At 48.5% G+C, this 19,040-nt stretch overlaps 9 protein-coding genes across 9 annotated transcripts, besides 3 other annotated features; 6 read left to right on the forward strand and 3 right to left on the reverse strand.

Annotated features, from left to right (window-relative positions):
- Positions 1 to 356: 356 nt before the first annotated feature.
- Positions 357 to 2,169, forward strand: UA08_01326 (hypothetical protein; the record flags this gene model as incomplete). The annotated part of the gene is made up of 6 exons (XM_020260977.1): positions 357 to 445; positions 507 to 711; positions 772 to 994; positions 1,045 to 1,123; positions 1,183 to 1,374; positions 1,431 to 2,169. 6 exons carry the CDS (start codon positions 357 to 359, stop codon positions 2,167 to 2,169), a joined length of 1,527 nt encoding a protein of 508 aa, XP_020122883.1.
- Positions 2,170 to 2,849: 680 nt separating this feature from the next.
- UA08_01327 (hypothetical protein) lies at positions 2,850 to 4,189 on the forward strand (the record flags this gene model as incomplete). Its single annotated transcript, XM_020260978.1, has 3 exons — positions 2,850 to 3,276; positions 3,335 to 3,667; positions 3,750 to 4,189. 3 exons carry the CDS (start codon positions 2,850 to 2,852, stop codon positions 4,187 to 4,189), a joined length of 1,200 nt encoding a protein of 399 aa, XP_020122882.1.
- A 385-nt stretch (positions 4,190 to 4,574) lies between these two features.
- Positions 4,575 to 5,375, forward strand: UA08_01328 (hypothetical protein; the record flags this gene model as incomplete). The annotated part of the gene is made up of 1 exon (XM_020260979.1): positions 4,575 to 5,375. One exon carries the CDS (start codon positions 4,575 to 4,577, stop codon positions 5,373 to 5,375), a length of 801 nt encoding a protein of 266 aa, XP_020122891.1.
- A 615-nt stretch (positions 5,376 to 5,990) lies between these two features.
- Positions 5,991 to 6,025: a repeat region (Identified by RepeatMasker using a combination of RepBase library and repeat library created with RepeatScout).
- Positions 6,026 to 6,051: 26 nt separating this feature from the next.
- Positions 6,052 to 7,910, forward strand: UA08_01329 (hypothetical protein; the record flags this gene model as incomplete). The annotated part of the gene is made up of 2 exons (XM_020260982.1): positions 6,052 to 7,504; positions 7,564 to 7,910. 2 exons carry the CDS (start codon positions 6,052 to 6,054, stop codon positions 7,908 to 7,910), a joined length of 1,800 nt encoding a protein of 599 aa, XP_020122890.1.
- A 108-nt stretch (positions 7,911 to 8,018) lies between these two features.
- On the reverse strand, positions 8,019 to 9,098 carry UA08_01330 (hypothetical protein; the record flags this gene model as incomplete). Its single annotated transcript, XM_020260983.1, has 1 exon — positions 8,019 to 9,098. One exon carries the CDS (start codon positions 9,096 to 9,098, stop codon positions 8,019 to 8,021), a length of 1,080 nt encoding a protein of 359 aa, XP_020123355.1.
- A 347-nt stretch (positions 9,099 to 9,445) lies between these two features.
- Positions 9,446 to 10,885, forward strand: UA08_01331 (hypothetical protein; the record flags this gene model as incomplete). Its single annotated transcript, XM_020260984.1, has 1 exon — positions 9,446 to 10,885. The coding sequence occupies one exon, from the start codon at positions 9,446 to 9,448 to the stop codon at positions 10,883 to 10,885; it is 1,440 nt and encodes a 479-aa protein (XP_020123356.1).
- Positions 10,886 to 11,007: 122 nt separating this feature from the next.
- On the reverse strand, positions 11,008 to 12,295 carry UA08_01332 (hypothetical protein; the record flags this gene model as incomplete). The annotated part of the gene is made up of 5 exons (XM_020260985.1): positions 11,008 to 11,059; positions 11,112 to 11,211; positions 11,271 to 11,541; positions 11,595 to 11,763; positions 11,835 to 12,295. 5 exons carry the CDS (start codon positions 12,293 to 12,295, stop codon positions 11,008 to 11,010), a joined length of 1,053 nt encoding a protein of 350 aa, XP_020123357.1.
- A 228-nt stretch (positions 12,296 to 12,523) lies between these two features.
- UA08_01333 (hypothetical protein) lies at positions 12,524 to 15,864 on the forward strand (the record flags this gene model as incomplete). The annotated part of the gene is made up of 4 exons (XM_020260986.1): positions 12,524 to 12,559; positions 12,631 to 14,124; positions 14,438 to 15,534; positions 15,600 to 15,864. The coding sequence occupies 4 exons, from the start codon at positions 12,524 to 12,526 to the stop codon at positions 15,862 to 15,864; spliced, it is 2,892 nt and encodes a 963-aa protein (XP_020123358.1).
- Positions 14,254 to 14,315: a repeat region (Identified by RepeatMasker using a combination of RepBase library and repeat library created with RepeatScout).
- Positions 15,865 to 16,242: 378 nt separating the features above from the next.
- Positions 16,243 to 16,288: a repeat region (Identified by RepeatMasker using a combination of RepBase library and repeat library created with RepeatScout).
- A 570-nt stretch (positions 16,289 to 16,858) lies between these two features.
- On the reverse strand, positions 16,859 to 18,831 carry UA08_01334 (Methylisocitrate lyase, mitochondrial; the record flags this gene model as incomplete). Its single annotated transcript, XM_020260987.1, has 4 exons — positions 16,859 to 17,120; positions 17,185 to 17,608; positions 17,662 to 18,363; positions 18,429 to 18,831. The coding sequence occupies 4 exons, from the start codon at positions 18,829 to 18,831 to the stop codon at positions 16,859 to 16,861; spliced, it is 1,791 nt and encodes a 596-aa protein (XP_020123359.1).
- Between the last annotated feature and the right edge of the window lie 209 nt (positions 18,832 to 19,040).

The raw sequence follows: 19,040 nt of genomic DNA on the forward strand, positions 1-19,040 counted from the left end.
GAATCATGTGGATGATATCAGCTTCGGAATATATCTAGCGGTTATCACATTCCAAGGTTTTTTTAGTGGATCTTTCTCTCTCTTTATCGCTATCTGATAGTCCCATAGGCCGTCCTGTTGGCCGTCGGAAAGACTTTCGGCGTACGAGATATTGGCAGCCATTAGTTAGTGCGTCTCCTTTAGCTCTGCGAGGCGTTATGGAGCTGTATATGTACATATGAACTGACCTTTGGTATTCTCTCAATTTTCTTGTACATTTGTACATAATCGGTTTACGTCTATTTTCATGACTTTATTTTTGTTTCCTTGACTTTTTGGATTTGGATGGTCCAGAAACGAAGACAGATCTTAACAAAATGTCTTCAGACGGTCGAATCGTCCAAGAAGGGCTGCGCAGCACCTTTGGAGTATGGTCTCTGTGTGCCATGGCTGTGGTGCTACCCGGGTAAGTCCATATGGACAGTTCTCTGTCATGTAAAGTGAAAATCTAACGGAATTTTTGACAGTGCGTGGAGTTTCGCTGCCAGCTCCATGGTGATTGGTATCTATGGCGGAGGTCCTGCTGTCGAAATTTGGGGTACTCTGGCTGTTGGAGCTGCACTCTCGATATTCTGCCTCAATCTTGCTGAATACGCATCTGCATTCCCAAATGCGGCAGGAGTAACGTATGCTGCAGCACGACTCGGTGGTCCAAAGTATGGTCGTGTTTGTGTAAGTCTCTTTCATCAATTAAAAAAAACACATTCGTTCATCGTGTACTGACGAGTCAAGTCCTATTACACCGGATCGTTTCTCTCGATGACCATTGCATTTATCCCACCGACTTTGATCCTGGTACTCGCAGAGCTTATATTCACTTGTGCCTGTCTATTTCATCAAGAGTTTGTTCCGAAAAGATGGCAGATCTGGCTGCTGTTTCAGCTGTTCAATATCGTCTACCTTTTCGTTCTCAAGTATTGGAGTACCATCATTGGTGAATTGAATAGAATTGGCAGTATGGACAATCAGTACCCCAGAATCAGTCAAATACTTACAGTGATACAGTCTTCGTATTGGCCACTGGCTTGATTGTCACGATCGGAGTTATGGTAGGGATGTCGAACGGAGATAGGCCCTCCAATGCGTGAGACTTCACTATTCTTTTGAGATTCGAAATGGAAACGGATACTAACCCCCTCAAAGTTTTATTTGGACGAGTTTTGAGAATGGCAGTGGATATAGCTCCCCAGCCATGGGTGCCTTGCTTGGTCTTCTAGGCCCTCTCTATGCCTACGGACCACCTCACTGGATGCTGAATTTGGCAGATGATGTCAAGAACCCATCAAGAAGCATTCCCATTGCCCTGCTAGCTCAGCAGATTGGAAACATTATCACGTAAGAAGTTCTTTATTTTTAACGGCTCGGATTCGGAAGGGTACTGATTGTTTTAGACTTTTTGGTTTCTACGTCGCCGTTTACTACTGTATTAACGACTACAACGGGCTTCTGACCACCTCATTTCCATCTCTGATCGGAGAACTGTATCTCCAGGGAACAAAATCGCCAGTCGCTTCGATCTTCTTAATGCTGCTTGTGATTGCACCATCATTGTTCGGTACTTATGGCTACATTTCTGCCAACATTCGCATGCTCTGGGGTTTCGCCAGGAATGGATCCCTGCCATACAAAAGTTTCTGGATGAAGGTTGACAAGAAGCACAACATTCCCATCAACAACCTGTACGTTTCAATTGGCGTCAACACTATTATGAGCTTCATCTATCTCGGATCACCCTTCGGCTTTGATATCATCATTGATTCTGCCAACTTCTTCTACAGCATGGGTTTCCTCCCTCTATTGGCGGCTTCCATCCTCACCAAACGGAAGTATTTGCATGCTGCACCCAAGTCCTACTTCCGCATGTCATATACAGTAGGGACATGCTGCGAAATATTCAGCTTTCTGTTCAATTTGGGCAGTTGTGTTGTTGAAGCATTCCCAAGTGCCTATCCGGTGACCGCCGAAAACATGAACTATGCTGTTGTTTTTGGGGGTGCCGGTGTTCTGCTTACTACGCTGGGATGGGTCTTCCATGGCAGAAAGCACTATCTATTGCAAGATTTGGACGGCGTAGTTGAGGACTATGAGCAGACAGCTGAAGTGAAGGTGTCGCCCAAGGAGGACGACTGAATATTGCGTTATATGGGTGGTTTTCATACTATGGGATAGTGATCTATCTAGAGTATATGTAGTATAGGCGAGTTTTCAACATGTCAGATTGTTTCGAATTCGACGAATTCACGAATGGCTAAGATACAGTTCTCATGTATACATCCTTGTAGGAACATAAGAAGTAGATGATCCCAAGCCTAGGTTACAGAAATCCTGCTCCATTCTACGCATAACGTGATCAATGCAACAGAAACTAAGAAAAGCCCAATGACTCCATCTCCCGTTCTCCGGCTCAGTTATGCCTAGATACATTAATTATTTACACATGATACTTTCACACTACCACGCACCACTCTTACAGTCATCCCGATTCACGGCACCAGAATTGAGCATTGAAATTAGAGACACGTGCGTGTAAATAATTCTGGCACCGCATATTAAGCTTCCGCTAAGTCTCTAGCATACGGGCAAGGTTGGCCGTTAATTATGTACATAGCCGTTATCTGCCCTGGCCGTAAAAATAGGTGGTCTGACTCTGAACGGCGCTTCACGGCCAGGTATCCAAGTCCTCTACTAGGACGATGTTGATGAATTCGTATATGAGGACTTATAAATATATTCAAGTGGCACAAAGGGAAATTCAAGGTACATCCTTGTTGAATCGTCTGCATTGCAAAAACGAAGGAGAGAAAAAAAAAATGTCAACCGAAACCGCCACTCTAGCTACCACCAAACGCAAGCCAACCGGCCGAGCTGGCATCGTTGATGGCAAGTTATATCTTTCTCAAGGGATTGTGCGTAATCTTGCACCAGCACACGGCAATGGCGGCGAATTCGATAGCATTCCAGTCATTGATCTCTCTGCCATGATATCTCCTAATCCCGACCCAATCGCACTTGAGAAACTGGTAGCGGAGATCAAAGATGCCTGCATGCGAGTGGGATTTTTTGTGATTAAGAATCATGGCATTGACTGGAGCATCGTCGAGGAGACGTTCGCTGCACTTGAGGAATTTTTCGGGCTACCCATGGAGACAAAAATGTTGTACCATCAAAGCAAAAGCCCTAGTTTCATGGGATACGAGGAGCCCTATTATACGAATGTTGACAGGTTGAAGAAGGGCGGTAAGTGTTGTGTGCAGTTATTGACAGACAAGGTCTTGAACTGACCTAAATATCACAGACCTCAAGGAATCTATGACAACGGCATATGACCCTTGGACTGATGAACTCGGAATTGGCGATGAGGTGCCCAAACTGATGATTCGCGAGAATCTGTGGCCGAATCCCAAAGATGCACCCAAGTTCAGACCAGCAATTGAAGGATATCGTGCTGCTTGTCTTTCACTAATGAGAAAGCTGATCAAGATCCTTGCGCTTGCAATGGGAGAAAAAGAAACATACTTTGACAAGAAAATAACATACCCAATTGCTGGCATTAGAGCTCTCTATTACCCTCCACAGACTGCCTCTCCAGACGAAGAGACTGGACTGGGAGCTCACACTGACGTTCAAAGTAAGTGCCCAATATTCCTTTCTATCCGTCTACCTCCATGTTATGTTTTCGTCTACATCTTTCTCACAATAATCTCTCTCAGTGATGACTATGATTGCGCAAAACCCCTACAACGCACAGTCACTGCAGGTGCTCAACGCTAAAGGCGAATGGATCAGTCCTCAGCTTGAGCCCGAGACCTTCGTGGTCAACTTGGGCGACATGGTCGCTCGACTGACCAACGACACCTTTGTTAGCACCGTGCATCGCGTCTGCAATAGCGGCGATAATGCTACCGGTCGCTATTCAATACCGTTTTTCTTCGGCCTGAGCAATGATGAGTTGGTCTCGACTCTGCCCCAATTCATCACAGAGGAGGCACCTTTGAACGAGAATTACAAAGATGCTGTCACCGGATATGAGCATTACAATAAAAGAATGCGCATCGCACATCATGATCATCCCACAGCTGATGGGAAAACTTCGGCTGCACTGCCGTATGGGATGACTAAGATTGACGGCGTGCTTGTGCCTGGAATATAAGAGCGATAGCAGCAGTCTACGAAATCTTCACTACTTAATTCTTTTCATCTATAAGCATCTATTTAAGAACGTTTTTAACTATCCTAGCCGGATCTCCTGTAAGTTCTAATGCACAGAAATGAACCACATTTTTGCAGGTCAGGAACAAACTTTTGCTAGTTACACTAGAGCATCCAATTTGCATCTGTTTCTGCTGCAGACTTGGCCGACTGCCCGTCTTATCTCTTTTACGGCCAGACCCCGCAACAGTAGGGCTAGGGTTAGGGCTTTGCAATTCACTTAGGATTTATAGACTTTGCCATGCTCTTTTATTCTCAATCTATTAACTAGAGATCTTGGTCGGGAAATAAGAGTAGAGAAAGAAAAACGCTCGGTGCCGTCAATCATGGATTCAACATCAAACCCCTTGCCTTCCGTAACCGGTACTTCGGAACGGGAAATCAACATCCTGCTTATCAATCCCAACTCAACTAAAAGCATGACCGAGGCTTGCCTGCGCAGCGTGGCACCTACTTTACCACTGCATGTTACCGTCCATGGGTTCACGCCCTCACCGCCCGCCCCGAGCGCCGTGGAAGGGCGTGTTGATGGAATACTATCCTCGGCGGAATGTCTACGGGCTATTCTCCCAATCGCATCTCGCTATGATGCATTTCTGGTGGCATGCTTCAGTGCACACCCGCTGATAATGGCACTGCGTGAAGAAGTGACTCAGCCGGTGATTGGAATCATGGAGGCGGCGCTGTACGCATCGCGAATGTGCGGAGCCAAACTCGGCGTGATCACAACCAGCCAACGGTCGAAATCCATGCATCAAAAGTCCATCAATGACTATGGCTTTGCCGAGTACTCCGCGGGATGTGAAGCAGCAAATGTTGCTGTGTTGGAACTTGAGTCAAAGCCGAAGGAAGAGGTTTACTCGGGGTTGGTTGCTGCAGCGCACAAGCTTGTCAACGAAAAGGAAGCCGACTGTATCTGTCTTGGCTGTGCTGGAATGACGGAGATGCGTATGGTCTGTGAGGAGGCTGTTGGCATGGATGAGAGACAGGTGATGGTGGTTGACGGGGTAGGCATGGGTGTACATTTTTTGACTTCTCTGGTACGCGAGAACCTGGGGACTGCTAAGAGGGGCGAATACCGCAGTGCTGCACAGGCGCGAGCACGGAGGAATCAGGATTGGCTATAGATACTTAGATTTTTGCAACAGTCTACTTGCCCAAGGACGCGATTAATCGTTGTTATTAGGGTTAGGGCTATAAATGACAAGCCATTCCGAATACGGTATAGCTGTTACTTGGCCGAGGGTCTTTCCGTTCTTTCCCGGCGGCCATCGTTAAGCTTCATCCATCACATTTCCTTCAGCTAACGAGCTCGGCATGGAGCTGCATGGTGGCCGCCAGCATCGGTCTAGAAAGAATCGGCCCTGCGATTTATGTCGCACTCGAAAAGTAGCGTGTAAGATCCAGACCACACCGCCTTGCGAGTTATGCGTCAGCAAAGGGCAATCATGTACTTTCGAAAAGGCTCCCGGTCCGCGAAAGCGTCGCAGACTCGATGCAGAGCTTCGCGATGAATCTTCTATCAGATCAAACCCCCGCACAAGCTCTATGTCAGGCAGAGAGCCTAGAATATTTCGAAATTTTGGCGATCCGGATACTGTGTTTGACTTCGATGGCTTCTCTCAGGTGTTCCAACACGGCAATGGTGACGGTCTGGTGTCTACAGTCCAGGACACCATTGTACAGGGCCCGACAGATGCCATGATTAGCACACCATCCTCAGATACGCCATCTCCATCAACTAGCACTGGCAATGGCAATGGCAATGGTAATGGTAATGGTCTTTCTCGCCAGGTCTATACTATGTCAAACTTGGAAGGTCCCAGCCATTCTCTCACGCGACCAGGACGGGATATTCGATTGCGTTGGAAGGAAGATATGATTCCCCAAGAAAGTCTCTTACACCAGCCTATTACTTACGTCGGGCCATCTGGTGACCTGGATCCCATGCTTCTTGCTCATCGTTCCTATAAGGACCGGATTTCGTCAGTCTCGAAGTACACCAAAGCAACTTACTATCGCATGCGGCCGCTGCAACAAAACGGCGGGAGCCTGCTCCCCCCTGCGGTCTTCACATTGATTGAAGATATCCCTGGTCGTCAAACCGACTTGTCCGAATCGTCCGAGCAGCTTCGCGACGAGCTGAGATCACGTTTTGAAGAGAAGATCGATAGTATTACAGCATCAGGCCTGCTTGCGCTGTATCTCCGATACGTGCATCCAGTTTTCCCAATCATCAGTCGGCACCAGCTACCAGCGGAAGAAGATTGTGTGTTAGATATACCGCTAGGACTTTTGGCGGCTATTTGTGCGACGGCTCTTCCTTTTGTTCTATATGATGATGCTCTTTGTGTTGAGTCTTTCCGTTTACCCACCCAAGACGAGCTATTCGAACTATCTTGGAATGCGTTGGTAGAAGAGAGTAGTAGTCCATCTATTCCCACTCTTCAGGGCTACTTGCTTCAGTTACACCGTCACTACGACGCCAAGGTTCAGTCTTGCGATGCTCTAAAGTGGTCGTTGTGTTGTCAAACGATCTCTATGGCTCAGGTCCTTGGTCTGAATGAAGACCCCTCCTTTTGGATCACTCTCCCAGGGTGGGAGAGGCACCTACGAAAGCGCCTGTGGTGGGCTTGCTGGGTGACAGAAAAGTGGATTGCGTTTGGTCAGGGCATGCCGAGCCATGTACATCAACGTGACTTCACTGTAGACCCTTTGACCCAACAAGATCTCGTTGATTACGAGTCCAAGGATTGGGAGCCAACTTCTTATTTTGTGCATCTAGTAAGGCTGACTGGCATATTAGATGATATAATGGAAAGTTTCTTCACAATTCGTGCCACTGCAAGGATGATGGAGAATGTCCAAGAGTCATTGCAGGCCGCAAGGGTGTTTAGACAGCGGTTGAAAGAGTGGCATCAAAATCTCCCGCCGGAACTTAATGATGATTCAGTCAAGGAGGGAAGGTCGAACGGAATTTTAGACCGGTCACCAAATGAATTGAATGGAAATGCGTCCTTACGGATTGCTTTTTTTGCGACACAATTAGCAATATTTCGCGCTCTCATTCGCCCAGTATCGATGTATTTCCTGTACGGTAAAAGGCATCCTGGTACTTTTCCGGAACATGCGGCAGCTTCTATCACAAAGGAGTTTATATCAGCTACGATGCAAGGAGCTGTTTCCCGGTTAAGAGATTTCATCGGCTTCGTGGAGAGATTGACTACCGCGGATTGGGATGCCTTCTGGCCAGGCTGTATGAACTGGATGCTCCTTTTTCCTTTTATCAATTGCAGTGCTAATAGTTTGCTCTAGGGTCCAGACATAACTTTGCATTAGCGTCTACACTACTCATGCATTGCCATCTCCTCGCATCTTCTCCCGAACTTGGTTGGATTCCATTAAATCCATCAGAAATTCACTCCGTATCGTCGCCGGAGGATATAACGTTGAACAACTCGGTCTTAGAAATGGACGGAACCAATGTTCCTACAATGACCCCATCTACACAATCTGAAGTCGGTATCCTTGGACGAAAATGGCGTTGGATCTTGCGCCTCGTAGCGCGAGGTGCTGCGGGTAAAAAGAATCTAACGGATATTAGCCTACACCGTATCGATGCACTCTTCACCGAGTGGAGCCAGGCTCAGATAAGCCAGTAATCAGATTCTAATAACAGACTACACAGCTTAGATATGGCAATCGACAGGGGTTTGTGATCGGGCTCCTCCGTAGACCATACCATTCCCAATTTATTCAACTATGTCTACTTATAATAAGCCAGGCTCTACAACTCCGGCACGTTCCACAATTAGTCCATATTGCTCTGGCCTCCGATGCTTGTGGAAGGCAAAGGTCTTTTCCTTTCCTCTTCGACAGTCCGCCAGGTCTATTTCCGCCGCCACTAACTCGTCATCCTTGCTCTTTGATTCCGCCAGAATCCTGCCATTGGGATGGACTATGATTGTTCCGGCAATCAAGGGATGGCCATCCTCAGATCCGGCTTTGGCAATATTCACACTGAAGCAAGCATTCATGTAGCTGTTGCCTTGGCAAGACAACTTGTGGTGAAAGACAGCATCTGCCTCGGCCTCTTCGGGGCTGATTTCTGTGCTCGCCCCCCAGAGCTGGGGTGCAAATGCCGTGGTATTATACCCACAAAATACAAGTTCAGCACCTTGCAATCCGTAACTCCTCCAGCCTTCGGCCCAGCGCCGATCGTTGCAGATGAGCATTCCCATGATCGGGTCTCCGGTTCCATCCATGGAACCCTTCTCAACTGCATCGCTGAATTTTGTGGCGTTTTCTATAAGCCCTGGAGCTCGAAATGCAGGAAATCCCAGGTTTCCCGGTTTGAAATAACGCTTTTCCAGTTGCTGTGTTGCTCCCGGTTCTTTGAAGGGTTCAACCACACCGGGTAAATGAACCTTGCGGTACTTTCCGACGACTTTCTTTGCCGCTGCCGAGTAATAGACGCTTGAGTTATAGTGGATGAAGTTTCCATCTGGCTGTGGACTCTTTTCGGCGTACCCAACGTATATGTCGATGCCGAGAGACTCGGCGTGATCAAAGAGGGCTTTCACATTCGAGGATTGCCGGATTCCACCGAGTTTTTCATCGTCTAACTCCAAGTAAGAGTCAATCTCCTCATCCTGGAGGAGGTGGCGGGGGAAAAATGTAGTGAAAGCAAGTTCGGGGAAAGCCACGACCTGCACTGCTTGTTCGGATGCCTGATTCAGCAGTGCTATCATGCGAGCCAACACTGAGTCCCGGCTATCCTTAATGTGAATAGGGCCCAGTTGCGCAGCGGCTACTTTCAGGGGTCTCTTCGCCTGGGTTTTGTCGGACATGGTTGGATGATGTATTTTCGAGTAGTCTAGATTTCATAGAACTTTCTGTCTGCAAGAGATATGAGCTCAATATAGCGATCAATCGCTTGCTCCAGTGACCGATGCATGGCCATAGACTAGTTAGTTTAGTTTGGGCGACGGCCAACTGTCAGAATCGCAATGCTTCGCCGCAACCAGCTCCACACGGCGCGGCCTGGACGGCCAACTGTCAAGAGTCGAGACCAGCGAAAAGAGTAAAGTGACTCACAAACATCAACAATACTCAATCTCCCTGGCCCTTACCTAGACCAGGGTTATGAGAATAAGCTGTCGTGAACTAGCATAACGGATTTGCATCCCAGATCAGAATGTCTTCGCAACTCTACTACAACGGCACAATCGTCACGGTTGACCCGTCAAGGCGGATCATACTTGACGGAGCATTTCTGGTTATCGACGGACGAATCAGGGCTATTGGAAAGACCGCAGAGTCGAAAACATGGCAGAATTCGCTAGAGAATGTTCAGCGAGTCGACCTCCAGCAGCGCATAGTCATACCTGGGCTTATTAACGGCCATGTACACTTAATCCAGTCTCTGATGAGAGGGCTTGCAGAAGACTTGGAGCTCCATGAATGGGCTTCATGTGCGATCTGGCCACTTGAAGTTTCGTATCGAGGCGAGGACGGCGCAGCAGCCGCCCGGCTTGCGGTGGCCGAAATGCTCAAGACAGGGACGACTTGCTTTCTAGAGCCGATGTTGCCATCATCTGCAGAAAGCAAGTTCTCCAGCATAGTCCAGGCCGTTGGGGAGATGGGCATTCGCGCTTGTGTCGGTAAACTTATTAAGATCAATAGAAGCGATCCAACTGCTGGGATTCCGGACAGCAGAGACGAGGATGCCCATGAGATGTCGATCGAAAAAGCACTCGCTTCTCACGGCGAATTTCATGGAAGTTTTAACGACCGAGTCCATATATGGATGGCACCGGAGACACCTCGTGGTCAGGATCTGGCAGGGTTCCAAGCCGTGGGATCCGCTTGCATAGAACATGGCATTCGGGTTACAGTTCACTGCTCAGAAGCACCAAAGGATTTCGAATTGATTGCCCAGAACTACACGTCGACACCTGCAGAATTTTGTCAAACTGCCAAGTTCACTGGACCGCACGTTGTCCTGGGACACATGGTCCATCTTGCTGAGGAGGATTACGCAATACTTCGGGACACAAAGACTTCGATCGCGCATAATCCCACGAGTAATGCCAAGCTAGCAGATGGGATAGCCCCTATCCCGCGTCTGCTTGAGGAAGGTGTCAACGTCTGCATTGGCACTGACGGTGCGCCTTGCAATAATGGCCACGATCTGTTCCGGGATATGCACTTGGCTGGACTTATTCACAAGGGCCGCCATTGCAATCCAAACATACTATCGTCAGAGCAGGTCTTGGAGATGGTCACTATCAATGCGGCTAGAGCACTTGGAATTGAAGACCAAGTTGGAAGCTTGGAAGTGGGTAAGAAGGCGGATTTTGTGGTGCTGAAACATAGCGGCATCCATGCAGCACCGTATGATCCGGCGGAATTGGCAGTAGGGGGTCTGTCGCCGTCGACGCTCTTGGTGCACAGCCTGTCGGGTGCAGATGTCGATATGGTTGTTGTTGATGGAGAGATTCTTGTTGATGGTGGACAGTTCACCAGGCTAGATGAGGAAAAAATAAAGAGTGATGCTCGGAATGCGATTTCAAGGATCAGGGAAAAATCCGGGGTTAAAGCGCAGCCTTTCAAGAGGGGCTGGCATTACGTGTAAATAACTATTATTATTACTATATTCTTGCAAACAAAAATTTCCAGACGACAGGTCTGAGTGGAAAATTGCTTATTCATACTACCTATAGCTATGTTTCCTGTTAAAACAAACAAAAGGCTATATCAAAGCCGTGGCATCTTTTTTAGAATATCGACTGCTTCTTGAGCCATTCCCCTGAACGCCTAGTTAGCCTGAGTATGACTGTAAAGCTTTACAGAACTCTTACCATGATGCCTGATACCCTGCCCCTCCAGCACCGTAGTTATGTATGACGCGAGCCTGGCCCATAAACTCCTCTTCGATGCGTGCGCCTCCATGTCTGCTCGCTAGTATTGGATGCGTCAGCCAACTTCTCACAGGGTCCTAAAATGGATGGCTAGCATACGTCGCAATCCCACACTGTGTGAAATCACTTTCAAGTCCTCCGGTTTCCCAAGCTCGGGTGCTAATTCACAGCACCGCCGTTTGATATCTTCGGCCAAATGTGCATCGATGGTTTCGTCCCAAGAGCCATCAAGACGACATCCTCCGAGAACGACACCTCCATGTCTACCTCGCGGAAAGACATATGTCGTGTCGTTATCCACGCGGCGTGGTGAACGAAAATACATTCTTGTCATGGGTATTTTAGGCGACTCGACGAGTAGAACTTGGCCCTATTTTTATCACTTAATTTACATCCCCTTGCCGGTAGTATGTCGGAACTGACTTTCGTAGGATAGACATTACCGTCTCCAACACCCTTCAACTTGGCAGCGCCAATACCTGAGCAATTAAAGTAGGCTGTAGCCCCAGGATAGTCCTGGAACAGCTCCTCGATGTGGGTGTATATCCTTCGATGCATGCCCACTTTCCGTCTTCGAGCCTCATTTTGCAACCTTACCCCGTAGGCAACAAGTTAGAACATTGCAAATATATATATGATGGCGATAATGTCGGAGATAGATACCATGGCAAGTACACCTGTGTATTGACCACAAAGGTGTCCGCGTCGTAGCCAAACTTGGCCCCGGCTGGTAGGAGACTTTGAGGAACCATTCTCAGCCCTCCAACAAGGCGTTCATACCAGATCTTATTGGTGGTTTCACTGAGCACTCCAGCTTGTGCGGGAGGTCTGTCGTAGATGGCACGTATCTCCATCCTTTCGACGCCCGTGCACTGCGAGTCTGTGGCCAAGGCGAGGAATTTCTCGAAGGTGACCCTGTCCCAGTTTTCTTGCCGGCCATTGTCGAGCGCTACGGAGAGCCAATTGGCGCCAGCTATGGGAGATGTGTAGCGCGGAGTCCTATCGCCTGGGAAGTATTGAGCGGCGATGATGACCTCGGCGTCTGGGTAGCGGTCAGCAAGCTCTACGGCTGTCGTAAGGCCGACGACTCCAGCGCCGAGGACGAGGAAGCGTGGCTGTGGCATTCTTGGGTTTGTCGATAGCTCTGTAGCGTACCGAGGCAATGCACTTATGTATGCATGTAGTGGGTGAGACTACTTTTTTTTTTTTTGAGTGTTGCCCGTGATGCACGGCCAGATATCGCTGGCCGCCTATCTGCACATTGGCCGCATTTGGCACTATTTAGTATTCAACTGAATTTCACTCAAAGACAGAATTGCACATGCAAAGTAGTTCGGATTGTCAAATTGAAGATGAAGTTAGACTGCATCATTGTAAATGGCATCATTGTACGTTATTAAAATCAAACTGAACAAGATTTATACATACAAATCGGCTAACTCAAGCGTGCATCAATCAGGTCACTGCGAGCGACGTTTTGCCCGCGGGTCTCGAAATCGGCATTCGAGATGGAAAGATTCACTGCGTAGGCAGCGAGCTGCCTCGCGAGGCGACAACTCGCATCATCGACGCTGAAGGAGCATATGTTACACCCGGCGGTGTTGACTCGCACACACATATCCAGCAAGACAATGCGCCAACCGGAGACACATGGGAGACGGGGTCTCGAAGTGCAATTGCAGGCGGTACAACGACAATCATTGCATTCGCGAGCCAAAAGAGGCATGAAATGTCCCTTCTGCCCGTTGTCCAGACATATCACGGCAAAGCCCGGGGAAACAGTTATTGTGACTACGGGTTTCACGTCATTCTGTCAAATCCTACCGAGGATATCCTGAATAACGAGCTGCCCGTTTTAGCGCGCGAGGAAGGTATCACAAGTGTCAAGCTGTACATGACTTATGAGCCCCTGAAACTCACGGACCGGGATCTTCTGTATGTGATGATGAAGTGCCGGGCACTAGGGATGACAACCATGATACATGCGGAGAACTCGGATATGATCTCGGTCATCATCGAGGGATTGCAGAAGCATGGCAATATGGACACATGGTTCCATTCGGTGGCACGCCCGAGAATCGCAGAAGATGAGGCTACCTATCGGGCTATTTCTCTCGCTGAGCTCGCAGATGCCCCGATTCTTCTGGTTCATGTCTCGTCTGAAACGGCTATCGAGCATGTTAGAACGGCACAGTCTCGACTCCTTCCAATCCATGCCGAAACATGTCCCCATTACCTCTTCTTGCTTTCTGAAGAGCTGAAAGGAAAGTCGGCATCTTTAGAAATGAACGGTACGAATGGAACACACAACCACAACCACGACCATGACCACGACGACGACAGTCATTTCCATGGGGCAAAGGCTGTCTGCTCGCCACCGCTCCGCCATAACCCCTCTGATCTCGATGCCCTATGGCGATGCGTGACAAACAACACTTTCACCGTTCTCTCATCCGACCACGCGCCATCCAAGTTCAACGATCCCGCCGGCAAAAAGCTCGGCCTTATCAACGGCAAGATACCAATGTTCACCAAAATCCCCAACGGCGTGCCGGGCGTTGAGACCCGTCTGGCCCTCCTCTTCAGCCAGTCTGAAGCCTGTCTGCCCTTTGAAGAGGCCAAGATGTCGCTTACCCAGTTCGTGCAGATGACCTCGAGTAATGCAGCAAAGCTTTACGGTCTATCAGACAGAAAGGGCAACATTGCGCCGGGCTTTGATGCTGATTTCGTGATTTGGCATCCGAAGGAGAGAGGCGCTAGGACTATTAGCCAGAATATGTTGCACCATGGCGTGGACTACACGCCATTCGAGGGGATTGAAGTCCAGAATTGGCCCAGGTACACTATACTTCGAGGAAATGTGGTATGGGATGCGGATAATGGGGGGATGGTGGGCGAGAAGGGCTTAGGGGAGTTCTTGAAGCGTGGCAGAGGCGGTGTTTTGACTGGGAAGGTGGGAAAAGATGCTAGGGGAATGGTAGCAGGCGAACGGAGGTTCTGGAGAGTGTAGATCAACTATTGACCTGCTGAACAGCAAGACTACTGTTAGATAGATACTGGCCTAACATACTAAATGAAGATTATACACACACACACACACACACACACACACACACACACACACACACACACACACACACACACTTTTCTCCTAGTAATCCGTTCAAGCCTAGGCTGGATCTGGTGGTGGATTCCTCTAGTAAAGCGTGTATCGGCGACAGGACACAGATGTATTTAGGGTTAGGATGGGCCAGAATCCTTCCTAGTTCCTTATCTCGGTTGAGTTCAGACGAGCGCAACTCGTCCACCTTTCTGATATGCCGAGTTTAGGCATCTTCATTCCACAAGACATTGCTAGAAGAATTCCTCGGAAGACGAACCGAAGCCGCATTCAACGTTTCAAGGAAGCATATCGAAATGGCTCCGGAGGTCCGCCGCACACAACGCGCTCCGCTTTCATGCATCGAATGCTATTCTCGAAAGCTCAAGTGCAGCAAAGAAACGATCCTATTCGACACGAGAATCTACGTGCATGCGCCCTTCGTGTTGGACAGCAGCTAAATCTCGGCTGGGACCACCTCAGTCCAGGCGAAACTCTGCTACAGCAAGAGGAGCGTCGGCGTCTGTGGTGGGAAACAGTTATTTGCGAATGGCTTTCGACTCCTGGAAAGCCACTGTGCATTATCAGCCCCGGATTTGATTGTGCTCTTCCTCTGGTGGTCAACGATTACCAGTTGCTACGGAGCGCTGATCTAGATCCCCCCAGCAGCGACCCTCTTCTTCAAGTCAAATATCACATCATCATGGCCAGAATTGCAACTGTTGACAATGAACTGAAATCAAAACTATGTGCCTGTGACTGGGTAGATACTGGAATTGCTAACTTTGTTAACGCCGCTGACAATGATCTGGCTGCAATCGTAGACGTCTTTTACATCAAAAACCACGGCATCCACGAGGACGTAATCAATGCTGCTCTGGGCCAGGCCAAGCCTTTCTTCCACCAACCAGAATCCGAAAAGCAGAAGGTATCAAGGGACAAATCTTGCCATTTCAATGGCTTGTCTCAGCGCCAGACATCAAGAGCATCGCCGTCTGAGTCACTGGATAACATGGAACAATTTGCATGGTGCTACGACCCACAATACGATCCGGAAACAAAGGATCTGAACTGCGTACCTGAAGACATCAAATCACACCTAAATCGTGAGGATTATATCTGGGATGGAATGGCGCATATGCCTCGCTTCAAGGATGATTGTATTCGCTATTGGCAGCGCTGTGTTCAACTTGCGCGAGGACTGCTGAAAATATTTGCACTTGGTCTCGACTTGCCTGAGGACTACTTTGATAGTGTCACTACGTACCCAGGAATGGAAGTGCTTACAGCTAGATGCGTGCATATATTTCTTACTGACTCGACAATAGTGACGCCGCATTCAACTTCTATCCCGCAGCAACCGCCGAACAAATCCTGAACCCCGGGGAGGACATCGGACTCGGATCCCACGCAAACTTACAATGCTTAACCCTGCTCTGGCAAGATAGCATAGGCGGATTGCAAGTCCTCACCAACGATGGCCAGTGCATCAAAGCCCCGCCCATCCCCGGCACCTTTGTCGTAAATATTGGCGACTATCTCATGCGCTTCACCAACGATCAATTCAAGTCAACGGTTCACAAAGTTGTATAACCGTTCTGCTCACGATCGTTACTCGATGCCATTCTTTTTCGGGTTTAATTTAAACGAAACGTGCTCAGTGCTGTGCTGCCGAGTTGTGTCAGCGTTGAGAATCCGGCTAAGTATGAGTGTGGCGAGGTCAGTGGTTCTGGAAAATTCTAGACACTATTTCTTGATATGTTAAACGATTTCCAGTGGATTCAATTGTGATTTCCGCAGGTAGCTGAACCCAGAAAAGGCTGAAGCTTAATTACGGTGATTGCCAACGGCTTTCACCTGCGGTGTTGATAGTTAGGGCTTTGGTTTCGTTGCCCTGATTCCGTATTCGGACTATGTATTCTAGTTTGTACCGTTTAATGCCCGATTTTGACGATTTATCATATAAAATATTAGATTACATGGTGAATCCAGTATAGCAGTCATAATCCACTGTCACATAGTCACTCACGAAGAAGCAGCAAATAAAGAAATCCATGGAATGAAAGGAGAAACAATCAGACTGCTCTACCGTGGCTTAGCTTACAGGTCTAAAACGCACAACGTTTCCCAACGGCTGATTGGAGTAGTTGGTTATCTCGCATCCTTCACATCCTCTCGTGCACGGATGAGGTCGCCATTTCGAGTATGGCATCAGTCATTTATTTTTCTTTTTTTGTTTTCTCGCTGTTTAGATCTATTTTGTCTTTTATTTTTGCCTTCCTCGCCTTTTCGGGGGGGGGTTTTTTTTTTCTTTCTTTTTTTATACCCTTGTCTTGCATATGTTTCTTAACTACGATATTTCGGTCCTGAAGCAAGAGGCGAAAACAGTGAAAACAGTCGATCGCCCTACTTTTCCAAAAATATATATTTTTGGCGGGCTAGTAAGTATAGTGAAGTCAACTAAATTGATATATCTCTTAATGAACAAATCACCGCCGGTCATTTACAAGTGAAGGGGTTGGTAGTTTCAGCTACAATACATTACTCCGACTCCAAATGCAGTTGCTAAATTACCCACGATGCGTGCTTAGAAACCCTTTTCGGTATTGCCTTCGCCCATACTCTTGCTACCACTACTGCCACTCTGAATCGCCCCCAAGATTCCATCCATGTATCCCGCGCCACTCCATTTTTGATGCGTAAGAACATCCACACCAAGTGCCTTCTCGCGCGATTGCACCAGTCGGACATAGGCAAGCATGCCCTCCTCCTTGAACGCGCGGGAAAGCTCCGAGGTGATCGTGGCATTTGAATGGACGCCGGCGAGAGAGATCAACTGGAGGACGAACCTAAAAGAAACATCGACTAGTTAGTACCACGTAAGAAGCATAATCTATCGGGAACAGAACATACCCATGCTTGGCAATGTCCCAGACAAAGGATTTCAGCGCGGCTTCACTGAACCCCTGGGCCATCCAATTGAACGACGGACTAAGATTGTAGACGAATTTCTTGCCAGGGTATAGCTTGTGGACATCAGCAGCAAGCTTAGCAGCCTTTTCCACGTTGGGATCCCCAGTCTCAACCCAGAGAAGATCAGCATATGGGGCAAACTCCATGGCTCGCTTGGTCGCGGCTGGAAATCCAGCTTTGTAATGATAATAACCCTCTCGCGTTCGAGGAGCGTCACATGACCAGACGAGAGGGGTGGTTGCCAGGCTGTTGGCAAGCTCGCGTCGCTTGGTCAGGGACAAGTCGGGATTTTTATTGACCTGGCTCCAATAAGCATTGATCGTCCCTTGAGATGCGCTCTCTGCCTTCAAATGGGCGTCGACGGCTGAGAACAGTTAGACCCAAACAGACAACAAAAGTAGGTGGTAATAACCTCACCTTCGTCAATAGTGACAAGTTTATGATTCTTGACCCATTGGCTCTCAAAAGCGTCAATTTCAGTACCGGAAACACCGTCGCGCTCCATAGCCTGGAGAGTCTCCGCCAATGGCTCGACTTGTTCAGTAATACCTAGAATGAACTCGTGGTCGCGGACATCAACGGCACTGGTGATAAGTCTTCCGCTCTCTGCGTCGGATCGAGCAATCGCGAGGTTTTCACTGCCCATCAAATCCCACTGGAACCGCGCGGCGATCAAACGATTGACATGCTCCCCTATTGGCACAAGGACCTTGCCAGCCAAATGGCCACATTTTTTCCCACCGTGCGACTGATCTTCAAAATGTACAGCAGCAGCGCCCTTTTCGGCAAATAATTTAGCCAGCTTGATCACCGATGAGAGGCCTCCGTGACCCATGTCACCATCGGCAATGATAGGTCGTAAGTAGTCGACATATGGAGTTTCGGTGCGCTGCTCGGGGCTTAGTTTGCGTCGAGCATCCCAGTTCTTACGATCGTGTAATTGCTGAGCTTTGAATAGTCTTTCCACCTGGTTAGGCACAGTGTTATAAGGATAGTCTCCGAAATCCGGGGAGACTTCGTTGGTAGTTGTTAAGAGCGAAGAGCAGGCCCATCCGGAAATATACAAGACTTCTTGGTTCGGGGCTTGCTGTGTCATTTGCACAGGATCGATAGCGCCCACTTTTGTTTTTTGTTCACGACGAAATCAGCGACGTTAGCGACCGGAAAATAAATGACTGACTTACTGGTATGGACAGGTTTGCCTTCAGCGGCGCGTTCATTGAGTAAGTTGAATAGCTTCCTTGCCATGATCGAGCTGGGATATGTCTGCTGCAGCGACCCGCGCTTGCTGACGACATCGGCTGCGCTGTAGGGACGCTTGATGCCTTCATAACGAGCAGTTTTCCACCAGGCCTCCACCTCTTTCACCTGCTGCTCGAAGAGCTCATCTTCGGCAATACCGGCCTTTTTGACACTAGACAGTAGTTGGAAGGAATCCGAGGGGAGCGGAGTTGATACAGGAGGAACAACAGGCGGCAGCGACGACGACATCCGGAGATGACCGCTGCTCACCGGCGCTGCAGAAATGGCAAAGGCTGCTGGTCGGAAAGGACGTCGAGGCAGTCGACGAGAGACGGTGCGAAGCATGGTAGGACAGGTATTAATCAGAGAATCGAATTGTTCTTTTTCGAAGGGGACATCAATTCATCGTCGCGAGGTCACCAAGCCAATCTTTTCTGCAGCGAAGTCGGACTTTTCCTCAAGTGCGGAGTAGTAGTAAGCAGAAACATGCAGAGGAATAGTGGCGCCAGTGAATGAGGTAAATTAATTGAAATTAATTGACAGCGTGCTCGTTG

This window comes from Talaromyces atroroseus (genome assembly GCF_001907595.1).
Source record: "Talaromyces atroroseus strain IBT 11181 chromosome Unknown scaffold_1, whole genome shotgun sequence".
In the NCBI taxonomy this organism is placed as follows: domain Eukaryota; kingdom Fungi; phylum Ascomycota; class Eurotiomycetes; order Eurotiales; family Trichocomaceae; genus Talaromyces; species Talaromyces atroroseus.